Source organism: Tenrec ecaudatus, chromosome 1, assembly GCF_050624435.1.
Source record: "Tenrec ecaudatus isolate mTenEca1 chromosome 1, mTenEca1.hap1, whole genome shotgun sequence".
In the NCBI taxonomy this organism is placed as follows: domain Eukaryota; kingdom Metazoa; phylum Chordata; class Mammalia; order Afrosoricida; family Tenrecidae; genus Tenrec; species Tenrec ecaudatus.
This window is the reverse complement of record NC_134530.1, coordinates 126,339,898-126,360,097: the sequence shown is the minus strand read 5'-3', so window position 1 is coordinate 126,360,097 and position 20,200 is coordinate 126,339,898. Positions and strand designations below refer to the sequence as shown.

At 51.4% G+C, this 20,200-nt stretch overlaps 1 protein-coding gene and 2 pseudogenes across 1 annotated transcript in view; 2 read left to right on the top strand and 1 right to left on the bottom strand.

Moving 5' to 3' along the window:
• The window catches only part of ABCA4 (ATP binding cassette subfamily A member 4), a 163,929-nt gene that overhangs the window by 131,208 nt on the left and 12,521 nt on the right, over positions 1 to 20,200 (top strand). The window contains exons 37-44 of the mRNA XM_075539832.1: positions 365 to 480; positions 1,799 to 1,946; positions 5,449 to 5,572; positions 5,923 to 6,052; positions 7,794 to 7,914; positions 8,356 to 8,418; positions 12,606 to 12,712; positions 15,702 to 15,843. Of these exons, the coding sequence (XP_075395947.1) occupies positions 365 to 480; positions 1,799 to 1,946; positions 5,449 to 5,572; positions 5,923 to 6,052; positions 7,794 to 7,914; positions 8,356 to 8,418; positions 12,606 to 12,712; positions 15,702 to 15,843 (951 nt within the window). The remainder of the gene's footprint in view (positions 1 to 364; positions 481 to 1,798; positions 1,947 to 5,448; positions 5,573 to 5,922; positions 6,053 to 7,793; positions 7,915 to 8,355; positions 8,419 to 12,605; positions 12,713 to 15,701; positions 15,844 to 20,200) is intronic.
• Positions 11,213 to 12,421, bottom strand: LOC142429170 (AP-5 complex subunit mu-1 pseudogene; annotated as a pseudogene).
• Positions 17,470 to 18,299, top strand: LOC142429161 (acidic leucine-rich nuclear phosphoprotein 32 family member B-like; annotated as a pseudogene).

Here is a 20,200-nt window from a genome sequence, read left to right as displayed (position 1 = left end):
CGTTGCTATAGCACCAGACACATAGACCAATGGAGAATTGAGAGTCCAGAAATAAATCCATTCCTCTATGAGCAACTGAATTTTGATAAGGGCGCTAAGTCCAATTGGCGAGGAAAGAAGGTTATCTTCAATAAATGGTGATCGACAAACTGGGCTTCCATACCCAGAAAAGGGACACAGGATCCCACGTCTCACGCCATCCTGACAGACACACTGAAGTGAATTGAGGACTGGACCTAGCTGACCGTATGTTTGCTACACAGGGACTGCGTGGACAAATAGAATACAAATCCCAGATCCCAAGAGCTGTAGGAAGGGAGGCCCAGAGAGGCTAGGCAGCTTGCCCTTCTCGTCTCTTTTCAAGATGAATTATGCCGTGAGCGCGGGCCTTGTGGTGGGCATCTTCATTGGGTTTCAGAAGAAAGCATACACGTCTCCGAGCAATCTGCCTGCCCTGGTTGCACTGCTCATGCTGTACGGGTGAGTCGTGTAGGCCATGAGCTAATGCCGCTGAAAGGGTAGCGAGGAGAGGGGCAGTCCCTTCTTTCAGAAGACCCGGGGTTCCCAGAGGCTGTGACTGACACGTGCATGCTAGCCAAGAATCGGCCTGGCTGCTGTGTGCAACCCTGCGGTGGAGGCCTTCTGAGGCGCCATCTACTTGGGACCAATGGGAGAGACCCCACATGTTCTGACTCTTCTTCCACTCAAACTGTGGCCTGACCAAAGAAGTTAGGGTATCCATCACACCCCACTTCTTCCCTTAGCTCTGATTCTGACTCATCTGTGCCCAGTCCGCCCCTCTCAGCAGCTCCATCTGTACTGGCTGCAAGCTGTTTGCTCACAATTGCAGCCTCCAGCTCAACAGCTGCTCCCCTGGCAGGGCCGGGAGATGATGTGGGGGTTAAGTGCCGTCGAATCATAGTGCAAAGCATGCAACGTTTAAAGCGCAACTAGGGACAAGTCATTCAGCCCACCCGCTTCTTCGTTTCCTCAACGGTAAAATAGAAATAGTGATCCTTGGCTCTTCCCATGGGGCCAGTCAGGAGCCCTGGTGGGTAAGCCCAGTAGTGAAGCACCTGCCTGCCAACCACGAGGTCGGAGGTTAGAACCCACCCGTAGCTTTGTGGGAGAAAGGCTTGGAGACCTGCTTCAGGAACGGCTATGGTCTGGGGAACCCTGCGAGGCAAAAAACAAACGGACTCACTGCCATCGAGTGGATTTCCACTCACAGCAACCCTTTAAGACAGGGTTCTAAGACTGTAACTCCCTGTGGGAGTAGAACGCCTCGTCTCTCTCCTGAGGATCGGCTGATGGTTTTGAACAGCTGACCTTGTGGGTGGTAACCCAACTTGTACCCACTACACCACGAGGACCCTATGAAGCAGTCACTATGATATCAGATATCACCTGGTGGCACTGAGCAAGAGTATGTAGGCCCGGAGAGTCTTGTCGGAGCAATGGTCTCCATTCCTTCGCTTAGACATAGAGAACCCAGTCCACGGAAAGAGGACTTGTTGCCGCCTTCAGTGGGGCTTTGCTGTCTCAGACTGGAGTACAAGCACTGCAGGGTAGAGAACCCTCCAACGCCTGGTATAAGGCTTATCATTCACCAAGTACAGTCACCGGCCCAGTTTCCTTTGCTTCCAACGAAATCCCGGGAGGTGATGAGAGCAGGCATTATGGCCTTCATTTGCTCAGAGACCATGGGGTGGCGGTCAAGCATTCCGCCTTAGGAGGGGCACCGCAGGGGAGCTAGCTATTGGAGCTCTGTCTCACTGAGTCGTGTAATTTCCCACAGGTGGGCGGTCATTCCCATGATGTACCCAGCGTCCTTCCTGTTTGACGTCCCCAGCACAGCCTACGTGGCCTTGTCTTGTGCTAACCTGTTCATTGGCATCCACAGCAGTGCGATCACCTTCATCTTGGAACTGTTTGAAAACAACCAGGTGAGCCTGGTTTGGCTGGCCCCGTGTGTCAGGAGCAGGGGCTACCGAGGACGCGCCCGGCCAGCTGCGTAAGGGCAGGCGCTGCCTCTAGAGAAGCTTCGTGCAAGAAGAGTTTTCCGCTCTCCCTTCCTTTCTCTGTGCTTCTTTCCTCTCTCCCTCCCTCCGCTCCTGCTTTTCTTTCTCGGTGCCTTGTTCATTGTGTGCACTGAGCGTCAGGGTTTTCAGTGGTGTAGTGGTTAGGAATGGGGTTGTGATCCACATGATCAGCAGTTCGCAACCACCAACAATTCCACGAGGGGAAAAACTGGGCTTTCTATTCCCGTAAATAGTTACAGTCTCAAAAATCCACCGGGGGTCACTGTGAGTCAACATTGACGCGATGGCAGTGAGAGAGAAAGGAACTAAGAAGATTGTCTCAAGAATTGTAGTGTTAGGCTTCACACACACACACATGGTTTCAAATTTGTAAAGGAACAAAATCCCACACAGTGAATCCTCCCTCACCTGTTCCCCACTCCCTCCAAGGGCAACCTCTCCCTGACATTTCTCGTGTGTTCTTCTGGAAGCACATAAACGAAGACATCGACACGCGGACATCAACACAATCGTGGAGAGATTCCCTGATCTTCTCACTCCACTTTCTCCATGGGTGTTTTGAAGCCCATCGTGGATCTATCTCTGGTGTTCTTGTGCCAATGGCAGCATCCTGCCGTTACTGTCCCACAGGCAAGTTCAGCCCGGGCGTGATGACAGGTGTAGGGTACCGCTGCCCATTTGTGTTTGTGCGCCCGTTTGTGTTTGTGCGCTAGGGAGTCCCATTCTCCCCATCCCTGCCCACACAGACTTCTCCTTGTCCATAAAAATTTTTAATTTGTTGCTACAAAGAAAAAAAAAGTCCTAAAAGTGTTTTGGTTTTTTTTAAACTTTAAAGGCCAGTAGCTACAGGAGTTCCTTCCCCTACTGACACACACAGCACCCTACCACCATCCCTCTGCGTCTGGCTGGGTCCCAGCCTGCCTGTGTTCAGAGCACCGCCAAGAATTGCCCTCTGGGCACTTGTCTCCCCCGCAGCCTCGCCAGCCTGTGCTTTCCTCAGTGACTCTTCTGAGTTCTGAGGCAGACACAGGCTTCCGTACCCACCCTGCTGCCCTGGGCCCCACCCCCATGGGCACCTCGGCCAGGGAAAGGACAAGCCAGGGCCCATGAATCTGTGGTCATCCCAAAACAGACCCTTCTCAGAGCTTGTGACACTTTCTGCGGCCACTGAGCAAGAAATGGTACCCCATCTGCCCCACGTCTGATGAAGAAATGTTAAGTCATAGGCCATGGAAGGGGGACGGCCAGGGACGTAGATCCCACAAGGACCAACTGGGAAGACTGCTCTTCCCGGCAGAGGGTCTTCTCACAGGCTACCGGCTCACAAAGGCGGAGAGGACCGTGTCACTTTGGAAACACTAACAGCAACTGAGGAACGCGCTCCTTCCTCCAGGCTGCATGGATCCAACCTGCCCTCCCTGCGCCCCAGGCTGGTAGCTGTCAGCTACGTGATCAGGCAGATGCTGGAGAACTCTTGTCTCCCACAGGAGGCCCAGACCCAGTAGCTGCTGCCCCTGCTTAGTGTGTGTAACCATGTCATGGGTGTGCCAGCAACCCACTCTCCAATGGTCCTGTCCCAATAGGGACAGCGCCCAGCCCTCCAAGTGAGCAGCGATGTCTATACCATGGGTCCAGGAGCTTCTCCTGGTAGCAAGTGCTGGGCATCGAAGGGACGAGTTGATGGAACACCCTGAATCCAAGGCGAGCCAAATAAGGGGTGCAGGGAGCAGGACTGTCTTTGTGGGGGAGATCCAGTCTGAGCGGGGCCCAGAAGAAGCAGGATCTTGGTAGCCAGGTCCGTAATTATCAAAGAGCTGAAGAGCAGCTAATCACCACGGAAGGTGTTTAAGAAGAACACTGAAGTATTCATCGCGGACTTCCTCCCCTCCAGGCGTCACGGACTGACTATCAGGGGGAAAGACAGGCAGAGACAGTGAGGGATTAGACATGGAAAGTACTGCAAGAGAAAACTGGGTGTTTCCCGTAGGAATCCGGGAAGGCTTAGGAGGGCTTCTGGAGCTAACTTTCTAAAGAAGACTCTGCCAGGGAGCGGAAAGGACAAGGATTTTCTATTTGACTAACAGATGGAGAAACAAGTATCAAGACCAATAGGCAGAAGAGCATGGAGCATTGTGGGGAGTGTGTGTGTGTGTGGGGGGGTGCAGTTATGTGAGCAGAGGGGTCAGGCGAGAAAGCAGAGTGGCTGTGTGGTAGGGGTGGATCCTATGAGCTTGGCTGGAGTGGGCAGCAACAGCCCAGCCACAAGATTTGTCGGTGTCACTCCCTCCGTGTCCATCTGTCTTCTTGGGGGAGGTCCTACCCAGCACTCAGATGCTGGGACAGAACAGAATCTGACCATCTGACCTTCTGAAAACAAGTCTTCCCCCCGCCCCCCAACTCAGTCCTTGCCTCAGAGGCTCTCTGGCGTGCTTGGGTGCTGCTCGTAGCCCAGCACGGCTGCTGCTCTGTGGGGAGCGGAGAAGAGCCGTCCATCCAGGCACGGGCCAGCTGAGAAGCAGAGCTGGGAGAGGTTCCTGTCCTCGTGCAAGAGGCTCAGGCCCCAGTAATGACTCACCGCTGTACCAGAGAGGACTCTTCCATCAGCCGCCCCCCCCCACGCCCACTGGGAGTGTGAGCTCTCCCAGTGACAGATGCCTCTGAGGGCCAGCTCGAGTGAAAGGGGGGTTCACCGCAGACAGAACTAGAGGGCTGCTTCTCTGACGCCACCAACTCAGCTCCCCTCGCAAGGAGCGCAAGCTGGAGACTCAGCACGGTTGGCCCTCGTCAGAGGTGGGCATAGTGATTGGTGGCGGTGATTGCGTTCAATCAGCTCCAACACAAGGTGACTCCGTGCTCCGCAGGACCACATGCTGCCCAAGCCGGCACCATCTTAACAGTCAGTGATATGTGGGGACCCCGACCCCCACCCTACCCCAGGGGCCTCCTCTCCAGCCCGAGATGAGATGGTATTCCGTTGGGATCCATGTGGGTGTTCTCTGCCTCATTTCAGAAGTCCGTCACCAGGCCTCTTAGTTTCTTAGTTGGCCTGAGCCTGGACCCGCCACTGGGGCCCGCCCACCATGTATTTGAAATACTGGTGACATAGCTTCCGGCAAAACAGCACAGTGCTGTTGCAGCCAAGCCACCACAGCCTGGCAAACCGACGAGGGGGTGGTAGACTGAGCAGCCAATGTACTCAAAGAGCACCACACGAGGATGAAAGGAGCGGCCCAGGACTGCCCCATCCAGCCCCTATGTCCTGCCTGCCAAAGCCCGAGGTGGCCACGCTGGCCACAGGACCACTTTCTGCAGACCTCCCCCTGCTCCTGCCCCACGAGGACACACCGGCCCAGCCCGGTCAGGCAGGCCTGGCCTACAGTTACCATGTGGCTGCTTGGTGTTTCAGACGCTGTTCAGGTTCAACGCCATGCTGAGGAAGCTGCTCATCATCTTCCCCCACTTCTGCCTGGGCCGCGGCCTCATCGACCTCGCGTTGAGCCAGGCCGTGACGGAAGTCTACGCCCGTTTTGGTAGGCGGAGTGTGGGCTGGGGTCCCCCGTAGCTAGGAAGGCTGCAGCGGGAGCTTCTGTGTCAGATCTGCAGCCTGGGTTAAGGAGGGGGGGGGTCTCAATGTGCCAGGTGGTCCTGTCACCTAAAAGGTGGGTGGTGCCTGTCTGCATGGCTGAGGAGCCACTGGGGGTGGGGTGGGGTGGAGGGCAGGATGACCCTCACTCCTCTGACCGGAGGAGCCCACGATGGGCCTGTCCTCTTTCACTCCTGTGGATAATCCCTTGCTTGTCATCGGCCCCGGCTGGCCTAGAGCGGGAGTCCCATCCTGACGCTGAGCCTGGGCCTTCATGCTGGTCGCCTCTGTCTGCAGGTGAGGAGCACTCTCCAAACCCCTTCGAGTGGGACCTGATTGGGAAGATGCTGCTTGCCATGGCCGTGGAAGGGGTGGTGTACTTCCTCCTGACCCTCCTCACCCAGCACCACTTCTTCCTCACCCAGTGGTACGTACCTGCCCCCGCCCCCATGGGGCAGGCGACCCAGGACGGGGTTCCACGCAGGCATGCCCACCTCTCTTGCTATGAGCCCCAGCCCAAGGGGGCTTTCTCATTTCTTTGTCTCGCTGCAGCAAAGCCTGGCTTATGCCGAGTGAGGCCAGGAGAGTTGGGGCAGAGAAGGAGGGGAGTCACGTAGGGACAGGGTACGCGGTCCCTGCATAACGCAAACCATGTGCCCTTGGCTGCTGGCCGAAATCCAACCAGCAGTGCCTTGGAGGAAAGGCCCACGAAAATGGCTCAGCCGCCATCAGTCAGTTGAGACTGGTGACAACGGCACGTGTGCCGAGGAGAGTGTCCCCAGAGGCTGTTTGGACTGTGCCCGCTGCAAAGTGCACCGCCAGCCCCGCCGTTGGTGGGTTCGAACCATCCACCTTTGACTAGTCAGCATTTCACCATTTTCATTACCCTGTGACCTTCTATAGGACCCCTCGTGGTGGAGTGTCGACGTGTTGGGCTGCTAACCTAAAGATCAGTAGTTCAAAACCAACTGGGAGAAAGACTGACTTTCTACTCCCTTAAAGAGTTCTAGTCTCGGAAACCCACAGGGCTCCATGCTACCCTGTCGTGTGGGATCCCTGTGAGTCACAGTGGACTCGAGGAAAGTGAGCGTGGCTTGGGTTTTGGGTGACCTCCTGTGAGGTGACAGCCATGGACCCCCTATGGAGTACAGCTCCCCTCTGACACACACAGGATCACCGGGAGTCAGAATTGGTGGGACAGTAAGAGCGTGGGAGGGTTGGTTTGGTCTTATGTTCTCGGTTTTTGAGTGTGTGTGTGTGTGTGTGTGTGTGTGTGTGTGTGTGTTTCGACGAGCCTCCTGGGGGAGTGAGGGACAGTGATGGTATCCCTCACTCTGCAGCGGGGGCAGCAGTCACTTGGCTCAATGCCAGGACTCCTTCCCTCAGGCTCTGCCAGCCTTGCTTTATTCTCACTTTGATCCAAACCCACCCTGCCTAGGTTTGGTCCAGGAGCCTGAATTGCAAACCAGCAGTCCCTCATGGGCAAGCTTTCCTGGACACGATTTTGTTTCTTACCTTGTCCTCTCCGGCTGAGTCAGCTCATTTATAAATAAAGATTCAAAGGACTTGGCTTTGATCCACAGGGAGTGAATCTCCCCGCCCTCTCACGGGGTTGTGGTGAGGATTGAATGGTGGGTGTAAAGGCACTTTTACCTGGAAGTGACCCTGTGATGGGAGGCAGTGGGAGGAACTGTCTTGGGCCTTGCATGCTCCCTCTTGCAACTTCAGCCATGTGTTTAAGAGGGGGCAGGTGTTTGCATAAGAGGGCGTTAGGGTGGTCACCAACTCATTCAAGAGCTTCCAAGCCTGAGCTTGCAACTAGTGATTCTGGCCCTGCATGAGGTCCGGAAAGGGACCAGAAGTCTGTGACCTCCTGCCATCAGTGGGTTCCTACCAGACAGAGTAGGGTTTCAGAGGCTGCTGCATTCCCTGCTGGTGGATTCCGACCACCGGCCTTCGGGTTAAGCAATTGACTGATGAACCACCTTACCACCACGGCTCCTCAGACCAGAGCCACCAACAGCCGTGTCCTACTTTAAGGAGGTGGCGAGGAGGGAGGCTTTTGTTTGGTGCAGCAAATGGAGTGCGAGAATGGAGGGTGGAGAGGCCAAAGGCCTGAGCCCAGGACGCTGCTCTCAGCCCGCTCCTGTCCTGCTCACTTCCTCTAGGATCCGGGCACCCACTAAGGAGCCCGTCGTGGATGAAGACGGTGATGTGGCCGAGGAACGACAAAGAATTCTAAGTGGGGGAAATCAAGCCGATATCTTGAGGCTCCACGAACTAACCAAGGTCAGGAAATGTGTGTGGGCACGCTCCTCTGGAGGGGCTTGTTAGACTTTGACATTAGCCTTCCAGAGGCCAAGCTCTAATTGTGGGCAAACATCCCTTTCCCTCCTTTCATTGGAGATTGGTCTCTGTTGCTATGACTTGTCTTCCGGGAACATCCCATTCCCATTCCAGCACCTTTTCTGCTGGGTCAGAGCACAGGGCGTCAGGCATGGCCGGTCTTTCTCCGCTCCAGCTCTGTGTTGGCTGGGGAAGCTTCCAGCTTCAGCTCCTGACCATGGACCCTTGTTCTCACACAGCACTGCTCTGAACGCTGGCTCAGTATTTAATCCCTGCGTGCTGTTACTGTTTCCTTTCCTCGTTGCTAAAGCATCCTCTCCTCATTGCTGCTCCTGCACTCCGCCTGTCTCCGTTCTCCGTTCAGGTCTTCTCTGGCCCTTGCAGGTTTACTCGGGCAGCTCCGGGCCAGCAGTGGACAGGCTGTGTGTTGGAGTTCGACCGGGAGAGGTGGGTACTCTATAGGCCCCCTGGGAGAGGGTATCACATAATCAGCTCTGGGATGTGGCTCTTCTTAGGGAGTGGTGCTTCACACACAGTGCAAGACATGGGGGCAGCTGTAAGTTTTCAAGGAGTAGCATGGGAAAAAAGGGAAACCGGTAAAATTAAGTGTCATAAGTCCCTTTATGTTATCTTATAACATCCAAAATATTATCAGTAATACGTGCAATCAATATAAAACATCACTAAGGAGATCATTTGCGCTCTTTTTTTGTGTGGGGCTCCGAGTTTTCAACATCCAGTATGGGTTTATACGTTCAGCACATCTCAACTCAGGCTAGACCTACTGCCCATGGCCTCGGCCAGGACAGCGTTCATGGTCTGGATATCTTGCCCCTAACACACACACTGTCCGTACCAGTTACCAGCTGCCATCAACTGAAGTTCAACTGGGGCAAGCCCATGGCTTGTGCTCCATATGGCCTCTGGCGGCTGATTCGGGAGACACAGATCACCCGATGCTACTGGATGGACTTCTAGTCAGCAGCCAAGTGTATAATTTGCACCACGCAGAGACATCAAATATACCAACCATCACTACCATCGAGGCAACACGGACTCATAGCAACCCTCTAGGGCAGGGTAGATCATGTCCCTGGGGGTTTCTGAGATAGTAACTCCTTACAGGAGTTGAAAACCCCATCTTTCTCCTGAGGGGCAGCTGGTGGCCTCAAACTGCTGACCTTGCAGTTAGTAGCCCACCATGTAACCCACTCTGCCACCAACCTCCTTTCAAATATACACTTGCCCTAAAAACCAAACCTAGAATTGAGTCTGACTCATAGGGACTGTATTGACTGGGTTGACTAGAGAACCAAATCCAGTGACGCTCCTAGATGTGTAAGAGAGAGCTTGATATCAAGAAGTAATCATGTATCAAGGAAACATCCCAGCCCTGTCCAACTCAAAGTCCAATACTAGTCCATAAGACCCTGTTCAGATTCACACAGCCACATGCAATGATGCAGAGGGCAGGAAGATCACCGGCCGGTGGGTGCAGAGGCCCATGGATCCAATGAGCGGTGGACGCATCTCCAGGCCGGTGGCAGCAACCAGGATCCACCAGCAGTCAGGTGAAGGCAGAGCGAGAAGGATAGGTTCTCGGGGTCCTCCTCATAAGAAGGCCACACCCACAAAGGGTCGCCATCCAACTGCGACCTGATGGCTAAACACTTTTATGTATTTCCACTCGCTACACGTTTGTACGTCTTCAAGTTGACATGAACTGTTGTAACTGCCACAGGGACCCGAGAGGGCAGAGGAGAACTGCCCCATGGGTTTCTCAAGAATCGACTTTACAGAAACAATGGCCTCCTCTTTCTCCTGAGGAGCTGCCTGTGGGTTCAGACCACGAGCCTTCAATTAGCAGCAGGGCGCTTTAATGCTGAGGCACCTAGGAGCCGATATCCCAGAACTTCCCAGATGCACTGCAGCCTTCCATAGCTCTGCAAAGCATTGTCACGTGACTAAGAGCTGGGGAGCAAACTGTGGCTTCTATGTCCATAGAGCAGGTGACTCCCACCCAAATCCTTGGCTGCCTCGCCCAGAGTTCACCCCACTCTAGCGGGCCCTGGTGGCTGCCATCATGGGCATGGCAGGGACTCGGTGAAAGAAGAGGCGATGGCATGGGGGAAATAGCCTATGTTGTGAGACTTGAGCTTTGCACATCTCTAAGAGGGAGGAGCGGGAAGCAAAATCAAAGGAATCAGCCTAAAATGAAAAAAGTCCTTAAAATAAGAGAGACCAAATGAGGCCCTAACGTGGGAGCTCTCCATGTTTGCCTAAATGCTCGCGGTCTCCTACACCTTGGGGATCACAAGAGGAGGGGCTCCGAACTCTTGCCCAGAGCCAGGCCTGCCTGGGAGAGGGAGCCCCCTGTGGTACCTTGGATCCAAAGGTTCACATTGCCTCACAGCAACACCACATGTTTCACAGTAGGACTGCACTCTGGAAGGTTTTCAATGGCTGTGATCTTACACATGTAGGTTGTCAGGCCTTTCTTCCGTGGGACCTTGGCAAGATGCTAACAGTCCATCGCAATTGACTTGAGACCCCCAAATCAAAGCCGGCCTCACTGCCATCCAGTTGATTCCAACCTATAGTGACCCTAGACAACAGAGTAGAACCACACACTGTGGATCACCAAGACTGTAACTCTCTCAGGGAGTAGAAAGCCTCATCTTTCTCCCACTGAGCCCCTCCAGGGAGCTCTAAATCTTCTATTTGACGAGTCAAACTGAGTATAGAGATTTCTTCCTCTATTTCTTACTAACATTTAAGCCTACTGCTCCTCACAAGGAGCCCTGGTGGCGTAGTGACATACAGGGTGGGCTGCTGGTCAAAAGGTCAACAGTTCAAAACCCCTAGCTGCTCAGTGGAAAAACAGACAAGGCTTTCTGCTCCCATGAAGAGTTGTAGTCTCTAGAAGGCAATGCGTTTGAGCAGGAAGAAAGTATACTTCAACCCCAGCACCGAGTTGGGACAGTGGTCCAGGAGTCTGGACAAAAAGCCAACTAGGTGTGAACAACCCCCCACCAATTTTTTTTTAAATCAGGAGCATTTTTAATAAGTAACTTATTTTTTCACTTACATGGTTAGAAACACTCATATTGAAATAAAAGATGATATGATACCCTGCCATGATATAAGCAGAAGAGAAGAACAATAATAATGACCCATAAGCTATTGGAGCAGGGCTTTAGAATGCCAGACGTAATCATCAGAAGACATTAGTGTTCAGTCTTTACAAATGCTGTACTACCACTAATACAATTCTGGCCAATGGCTGCTTCTCATGGTTCTTTGTGCCAAAAGTTACAGTTCCAGGAGTGATTCCCATTGATTTTGGCAATTTGGGCCAGTAGTCTAAATTAATATGCTTTCCTCTCGAAATACTTTGAGCTAGCCGAAACTAACTTTGTGTTCCACATGTGTGACCGGACCTCTTACTGAGGAGGAAACTGTCGGTAGGCTGGGATGACCCACTCGAATGCTTTCTGAGACATTTGGAGTTAGCCGCAGGCAGAGTCTATACGTACAGGTAGACCCTGGGGAGGACAGCCGCATAGACGGACTGACTCTAAAGGTGGGGTGCGAGGACATTTGTAAGGATCACTGTGTGCAGAATCATCCACTGCTTCTTCAGACTATGAATGTGAGAGCGAAGAATCCAGAGACATCACACAGGATGAACCAGAATCTCCTCAAGTGGAAATCTATGGGTAGGGACGCTCAAGCTAGTAGTAAGATCTGGCATGATTCCTTCCAAACCCCACCTACAAGTTACAGCTCCAGTGACTTGCCACATATATATTATAGCCCGTTTATCATATCACCTGGGTCTTATCTTGTCAGGAATAGAAATAGAAACGTGTGGTTTTCCTTTGTATGTTCCAGGCCGGTTGGGTTTGTCATTGAGTCGTGGAAGCAATATTAATATTATCCATTGAATTCTTTAAGTTTGCATTTAGCAAAATACCAAATAGACAAATCTGTGCAAGCAAGTCATGCAATTGGTTCAGTTTTTTATTTCGCTCAACATCACTTTTTGACCCCAATAAATAAAATCCTGCAACCCCAAAAGAGTTACAGTCTCAGCAATGCACAGAGGCAGTTCTGCTCTGTTCTATAGGTTGCTGTGCGTTGGGATAGACTTGATGACAGTAGATTGGGTTTGGATTTTTGTTTAGGGGGTATGTTGACCCATGTCGCCCCCACCCCATCTTTCTCCCTCTCTCGCCACTCCCCTGCCCAGGCTTCTGACAAATAGCATATCCTCTCTCATCCTTGACCACCTTGCCATCTGCCTAGAAGCTCTTTTTCCTAAGAAATCACCTGCAAAATACCTCCTCGTCGTTTAAAACTCCACAGAAAAGCAGGTCCCAGGTGAAGCTGGCCCAGTGAACTCTTCGTGACCACGGCTCCTTCGGTGTGCTCTGGGCTCACCTGTCATGCGTCTTTCTTTCTCTGCTAGATTATAAGTTCTTTGGGGACAGGACGCAATACAGCCTATTGCCTTTGCCTAGTGCCACACCTGAGAATTGCAGGGCTGTATAAATGAGTGCTTGAGTGAAGGGCAGGAGGGAGGGAGGAACTCCATCTCTAGTGTGAGACCAAGTCTACGTTTCTTCCCTCAGTGTTTTGGCCTTCTGGGAGTGAATGGTGCTGGAAAAACGACCACATTCAAGATGCTCACCGGGGACACCTCAGTGACATCAGGCGATGCCACTGTAGCGGGCAAGAGGTGAGTGCCCTGCCCCTCTTGTCTCTGGGTGTCTCTGGGCCTTGACCCTGTGCCCCCAGAGGGAAGGTGATCAGCAGACCTTGTGTCTGAGACCATGGAAGGTCCTTTCAGATGGTCCAAAGACTCCCAAACACGGTTCCTCTGGAGAAACTGAGTTGGTCTACGATTGTGAAGGAATTACTCTGTTGGATGGGCTCTTGGAAAGTTCTGAAAAGCACCAAGTCAGTTCTTTATCTTTTGAGGTAATCGATCCCTTGGGGTATCCAGTGAACACTCCCACCCTCTTCCTAGAAAAGCACTCTACCCGCGGGGCGTTACTTCCCACCACACGTTGTTTGCATGCTGTTTACTGGCAATTGACTGAGTCCTAAGGCACGTGTGTGGAGCCCTGGTAGCACTGTGGGCTAAGCGTTATGAGACGACCAGCCACACTGCACACTGGGAGAAAGACAAGGCCATCGGCCTCCCTCGAGGCTTTCTACTAGATGGCACAGGCGCGGTTTGAAGCAGTTATGAACTTGCAGGGACCCCTGGATCCCAGGTAAACATATCAGTTAAGAGCCACCCGGAAAAAAATGAGGAGCTGATACCAAGGGCTCAAATAGAAAGCAAACGTTTTGAGAATGATGATGGCAACAAATGTACAAATGTGCTTGACACCATGGATATGTACGTGGATTGTGATAAGAGTTGTACGAGCTCCCAATATAATATTATTTTTAAAAAGAGCCACCTGTGAAATCAAAATAATAACAGTAGTTGGAAAGGTTAGATGAGAACCTTTAGGAGGCCATGGGTTTATGCAACCGGGAAAGAACAACGCAGCAAAGAAGGGTGAAAACGGCTGCCCAGCTCCGAGAAGGTGTCACGGAACGTACACACGGGAATCATTGAACTGGTGTGTGCACTGCCGTGTACAGTCTCAACAACAAAATGAAATATAAATGCACGCATATAAGAGAACCTTTCTCCACGAGGCTTCCTTTCTCTGAGTTGAGCTTCTCGATTGGGTGCTGCCACCAGCTGACCTTGTGGCCAAGACAGCAAAGAGGAAAAGGCATGTGTTTATTCTAAAGGCTGTTCTCTGTGACGCGATGTGGTTTCACACACTGGTTTTCTAAGGGACAGGTCAGGGAACATGTGCTCTTGTTTCTTTGCGCCTTAACACATTGGCTATGTCCAGAGAAACCCCATAAGTGAATTGAGCACTGTCGCCACCTTCTCAGCATCCACCTGAAAGTCATCTTCAATGTGGGCAATGCCTGCTAGGTACAGGGAGCCCCGAGCACTGGTTCAGACTGTCTGAAACCGGTTCTCTGGCCTTTCATGCCCATCCTTGTGAAGGCACTGACAGAAATGGAGCCAGAATGTGGCTGGGTCTAGCCAATCAGCAGATTAATTTAGCTGAGTCAGGATGGTAACAAAGTGAGCCATTAGGAAATTGGGTGGGGAGTGGAACAGGAATTTACCATGAGACACTAAGTCATAACCAGGCAACGTACAAGTCTGATGTTCAGAGGTAAAACTGAACTGGAGGCTAGAAAGAAATGATTGGTTTGAGTCATGGGACTAAAGTTCTCTGGCCATTCACATTCCCCGCCATCAGTCAATTCCAACTCTCAGTGACCCTGGAGGACAGAGTAGAGCTGCCCCTGTGGGTCTCCGAGACTATCACTCTTTATGGGAGTAGAAAGAGATGTCTTTCTCTCTCAGAGCGGCCAGTGGTTTCAAACTGCTGACCTTGTGGGTAGCAGCCCAACTCCTAACCACTATACTACCAGGGCTCCTCCAAGTTCTCCAATAGGGTCCACAAATAGGTCCACAAATAACCCACTGCCATCAAGTCTGTTCTGATGTGTAGTAGCCCTATAGAACAGACCCCTTTGGGTTCTCAAGACTGTAAATCTCTACAAAAATAAATGACCACATCTTTCAGCGGAAGAGCAGCTGGTGGGTTCAAGCTTCTGACCTTGCAGGTAGTAACCCGGCACCTAACCCAAGTGTGCCACCGGGTAGGGTAGCTTCTCTGGATTTGAGAAGACCCCTGCTAGCTTCCCTGGATGGCTTTAATTGGTTTAATTCCCTGGATAGCTTTAAATCCCAGCCAGATATGAGATGACGTTTGTCACAGTGGGGAATTGCATGGCCTGTCTCTTCTTCTTCTATTATCGACATCTCTAGTCATAGACCAAAGCTATGGGGGCAGGGTGGGGGTGGCGCAGGCAGAGTTTACCAGATAATCTAAGGACAGTTTTCTTTTACTTTATTTTTGTTTTCAAGGCAAGACATTTCTAGTGGGCTAGAGGCTTTGCGTCAACCACCTTGCTATCAAGTGCAACTCAGAGCAGGCCGATAAGATGGAGCAGTACTACCCCCTAGGGTTTCCGAGGCTGTGACTCTTCATAGAAGCAGACTGCCTGAGGCCTCCTTCTCCTGACCTTAGCAGCCGAGTGCTCTGAGTTTAGTCAAAGCGAGTAGAGAGAAACCAGGGAGTCCATTGTCACTGCCTGCTTCTTGCTCTGAGAGTGATAGGATTGACTGGTTTCCCCATGCATGAACTTGACCTCTTTCAAGATGGAGAAGTTTGCCTCCTTTGGGAAGCATGCATCCTTTCTAGCGACTTCCCAAATATCTGAATGAGCTCAGAAACCATGAGCACTCTCTTGAACCTGACTGTGTCTTTATTTTTAAGTTCACAAGTGAGGCAACGCTTTCGTCAACATTGCCCGTTGGGTGATGTGCATTCAGTGCACCCCAGACACTGACACTTGGGCGGGGCTGATGGGCAACAAAGCTCAGAACCCCGGAGGCCCAACAGTTCTGACCAAATGACTCTCAAAGGTTGTGCCCATTTCTGAAGCAAAGAGGGAGAGGGCGCTGCTTTCTTATTCTATTGACGGAAGCTTCTCCAACCCACCCACCACCCACCCCCCAGGCCTTAGGCACTTCTCTGTGGAGGAAACTCACACTCTGCTCTTTCTTCGTGCAGTATTCTGACCAACATTGCTGATGTCCATCAAAATATGGGCTACTGCCCTCAGTTTGATGCAATTGATGGCCTGCTCACGGGGCGAGAGCATCTTTACCTGTACGCCCGGCTCCGAGGGGTGCCAGCAGAGGAGATTGAGAAGGTAAGACTCTTCCGTTGTGGCCACTTGCAAGTTTTGGAAACTACAAATTTGCTTCATGAGAATGAACCCATGGCACGAGAGGGAAACAGGGGTATAGCATCCACGCATGCTCACTGAAGAGCTGCTTGCCAGGTGCCATGGACTGGTCTAGATGCTGGCGGCAGCATCTAATCTAAGCGGTTGCTGCCCTGAAATCTAGCACACGCGCCTCGCCTCCATAGCTCATTATGACTAATTTGTGTATGGCAAGTTAACCTGGAAATACACCCCAGCTATTCATGGAAGTGATATTGGTAAAAGCAGAATACTGGGTGCTCCTGAAAGCTCAAGAATAAGTAGGTTGGGCAATGTCTAATACACACTCACAGCCACAGGAGCTCTGGTGGTCCTGGCAGGTGTTGGACTGCTAGCCGCAAGGTCGGCAGTTCAAGCCCACCAACCACTCCATGGGGGAAAGACGAGGGTGCTGCTCCCCTTCAGCCCTAAAGCTTTACGGCCTTGGGAGCCCTGGATAGCGGCGCTAAGGGCGCGGATCAGCTCGTGGCAGCGCGTTTGGGTTTCATGAGACATCATGAAGTTCCGTGCAGCTGCGAACCAGAGAGAACAAGGAAGTCTCTGTGAACTGAGAGGGAGTGATTCCCAAGAGAAATTATGAAGTGAAGAAAGCAAAGAGCAAAAGAACCTTCATAAGATGCTGCCCTTGCAGAAAGAAAAAGGACAAGTAAGGAAGCACGCCTGGATCGGCTTATCTTTGCAAGTGGAAGATCAGGAGGGACGACCCCGAAAGCACCGGTGTGACGATCTGTAGAAAGGACGAAGGATAAAATGGCAATGGGAGGAGTGACCCTTCTCAGATGTCGCCCCTCCGTGGTTGTTGTTGTTGTTGTTGTTGTCCGGTGGAGTCCACGTTGACTCAGAGGGAGCCTGTGTGAATCACAATGACACCCTGCTGGGTGCTTTGCAGCTTCACAATTGTTCTTATCTTTGAGCCCATTGTTGGAGCCACTGAGTCCATGGTTTGACTTGGGGGAACCTGTTGAGTTTCTACACCTGCGGTTCTCAACCTGTGGGTCGCGACCCCTTTCACAGGATGGCTTGTCAGCGAAGGCCAGTCCCTGGAGAAGGACGTCCTCTTTGGTAGCAGGGCAGCGAAGATGAGGAAGGCACTCACTCAGGCAGTTTGACACCGTGGCTGCAACAGCGGGTTTGAAAACAGGAACAGCTGTGAGGATGGCTTGGGAGCTGGCTGCCATTCTGTTGGGCACAGGGTGGCAATGGGTTAGAACCAACTCGGCGGCCCCTCAGAACAACAGCCCCGGCCCTGTGCTCCGACAGGGCCGCAAGACAAACACCCCCGGCCGCAATGAGCACACGGAGTGCCCCACAGTGATCTCTTCCCCACTAACGGGGACCCTGTTCCTCTCATCGATGGCCAGTTCAGATCCAAGACAGCATGCGTATCAAACACGTCTGAAGCACCGTCCCTGTCAGAAAGTGAGGCCAGCCTAAAGAATAATGGAGCGATGCCACAGAGGTCGTCTCGGAGGGGCTCCCACTGGCCAACTATGTTGGGGTCTCAGAATAATTAAGTGTCTTAGCCCTGCGCTCCAGCCCCCCTTTCCCTCCATGGCTTCTCTCCACTTCCGTGAGTACCTTGGCTCCAAGGGTTCGGCTGGCCTGCCTGCTCCTCCGTCCCCCACGGTGGAAAGTTAAGTTTGAAGAGGGGGCAAGAGGGGACATGAAGAGAAGGATTCTCTGGAGCTGAGGAACCGGGCCCCGGACAGAGGCGGTTCAAGAACTTCTCCTCGACAACTGCAGATCAAATGATGGGGAGATCGAGGGTTTAACAGCGGAATTTGTGAACTTAGAGTTGCTCTGTTTAATCAATGTAGGCTTAATTTCTGTTTCAAATGTTCCCAAACTCCTGAAATTGAAACAGCTTGAGCTCAGAGGCAGTAGCATCTTCAGTGGTCTGGACATGCTAGCGGAGGAACTTCCCAACCTCACACATCTCAGCATAAGTGGGAATAGGTACCATGGAGCCTTTGAAAAATCGGAATGTTTGGAAAGGTTGGATCTGTTGAGCTGTGAGGTCACCTGAAGGATGATGGGGAGGGTGTCTTCAAGCTCTTACTCCAGCTCACCTACCTGGATGGCGACACCCTTGAGGACCTGGAAGCCCTGACACAGAAGCTGAGGCACACAGTGTGGGTGAAGAGGAGGAGGAGGAGGAAGGAGAAGATGAGGATGGTGAGGATGGCAGAGAGTCTTTTGATGAAGAAGAGAATGAAGATGTAGAGAGGGAAGAGGATAAAGACAAAGTCAATGGAGAGGAAGAAGAGTTTGGCCAAGATGGAGAAGTTGATGAAGATGAAGAAGACGATGAAGAGGAGGAAGAAAAAGGGAAAGGTGAAAAGTAGAAGAGAGAAACAGATGATGAAGAAGAAGGTGATTAAGACTCCAAATAACCTGAGGGAAAAAAGATTGTTCAGTACTGGTTGAATGGCTCAAATGGATTTGGTAGCTGTTTAGAGGGTGAGTGGGTTGGAAAGGGGGAACCGATTACAAGGACCCACATGTGACCTCCTCCCTGGGAGACGGACGGCAGAGAAGGGGGGGAAGGGAGACTCCGGATAGGGCAAGATATGACAAAATAACAATCTATAAATTATCAAGGGCTCATGAGGGAGGGGGGAGCGGCGAGGGAGGGGGAAAAAAGAGGACCTGATGCAAAGGGCTTAAGTGGAGAGCAAATGCTTTGAAAATGATTAGGACAAAGAATGTACGGATGTGCTTTACACAACTGATGTATGTATATGTATCTATTGTGATAAGAATTGTATGAGCCCCTAATAAAATGTAAAAAAAAAAGATTTAAAAACATCGCTGTGATTCAGAACCCCAGGACACCTGCCCACCCCAAGAGCCAAAGAATAGTTCCTGATACATTCCACCTTCCTCTCTTTAGTCCCTCTTGGAAATCCACCACCAGGCCTGGGGACTTTGTCCAAATAAAATTGTAACTGTATGCTGTCCATGTAAGACCCCACTGTAGCCTGGGTAGCTGTGATCAGTGAGTCTGATCTGAACCATTGGTGGCTGCCAGTTACACGGAGATTGTAATCACAATTTTACTTTCTGTACAGGGAAGTTTTGTAAATAAAAGCTTAACATTTAGGGTCTGCTAATAATAATAAAATAATTAAGTATCTTGATTAATTAAAAACCATTAGTGGGAAGGCAGGAACCCATAAATCTATGAATCATGAATGATAGAAAATAAATGAGAGGGGGCGCCCAGAGCAGTGACAATAACAACTTGGAAGAGTCTCACTTTCACTGCCATCAAGTCAATGCCAACCTAGAGTGACCCTGGTGGACAGGGTAGAACTGCCCCTATCGGTTTCCAGGACTCTTAGCTATTTACACAGGGAGTAGAAAACCCTGTCTTTCTCCCAGGAGTACCTGGTGGTTTTGAACTGCTGACCTTGAAGTCAGCAGCCCAATGTGTAATCACTACACCCCCAAGGTTGCTCCACTTGGAAAATTAGAAATAACTGAGAAAAAGGGGGGCAAGATGAGTCCCACAACTGGAAGAATGCGGTCTTGGCTTTGGCTTGTATGTGTGCTAGTGGTGGGACTGATGTGTGTTCTGCTGTGTATATTCTCAAGAGAGAACCAACTGGTTAGTTGGGAGGAAGTTCTGAAGTTAGAAAACCAGGGTTTTACAAATATCCAGTAAAGGTTAGATTGTGGATCTAACTCAGGGGAAAGCTTTTGCTAAGAAGCTAGATACGTGCATGGTCTGATATCTCTGCACAGACAGGTCACTGTTTGCCAGTGGATCGAATTTAGCAGAGGACTGACTCAGTGGACATCTTGACGAGGTGATCAAAGCTAGCAGCACTGCTGATGGGGGCAGGTGGACATGTGCCCTCAGAGAAGACAGGCCTTCACCTGGGCCGTGTTCTGACCGGAAACGCATACCCTGAATCTCACCAAGAGGAAGCATCAGACATATTGCAAATGAGAAACCCATCCCATTTTTAAAACTCCCCCAAGCAAAGCCTGTATTCTTCAAAAGCACCAATCATTTTTGAAAGTCTTTAAAATGTTCCAGATGGCACAAGACAAATAGGCATGACGACAAAATGCTGGCCTGCTGGGTGGAGAGGAAATGTGATAAATCACACCATTGGACCCAGTAACAAAATTGGACTCTAAACCATCTTAAAATCCATGAAACCCACTGATAGGGAGTCTATACAACTCTCAGGGGCCTGTGGGACAGAAGAGAACTGCCCTGAAGTGGCACCGAGATTGGAAATCTTTATGCCAGCAGACGGCACGTGTGTCT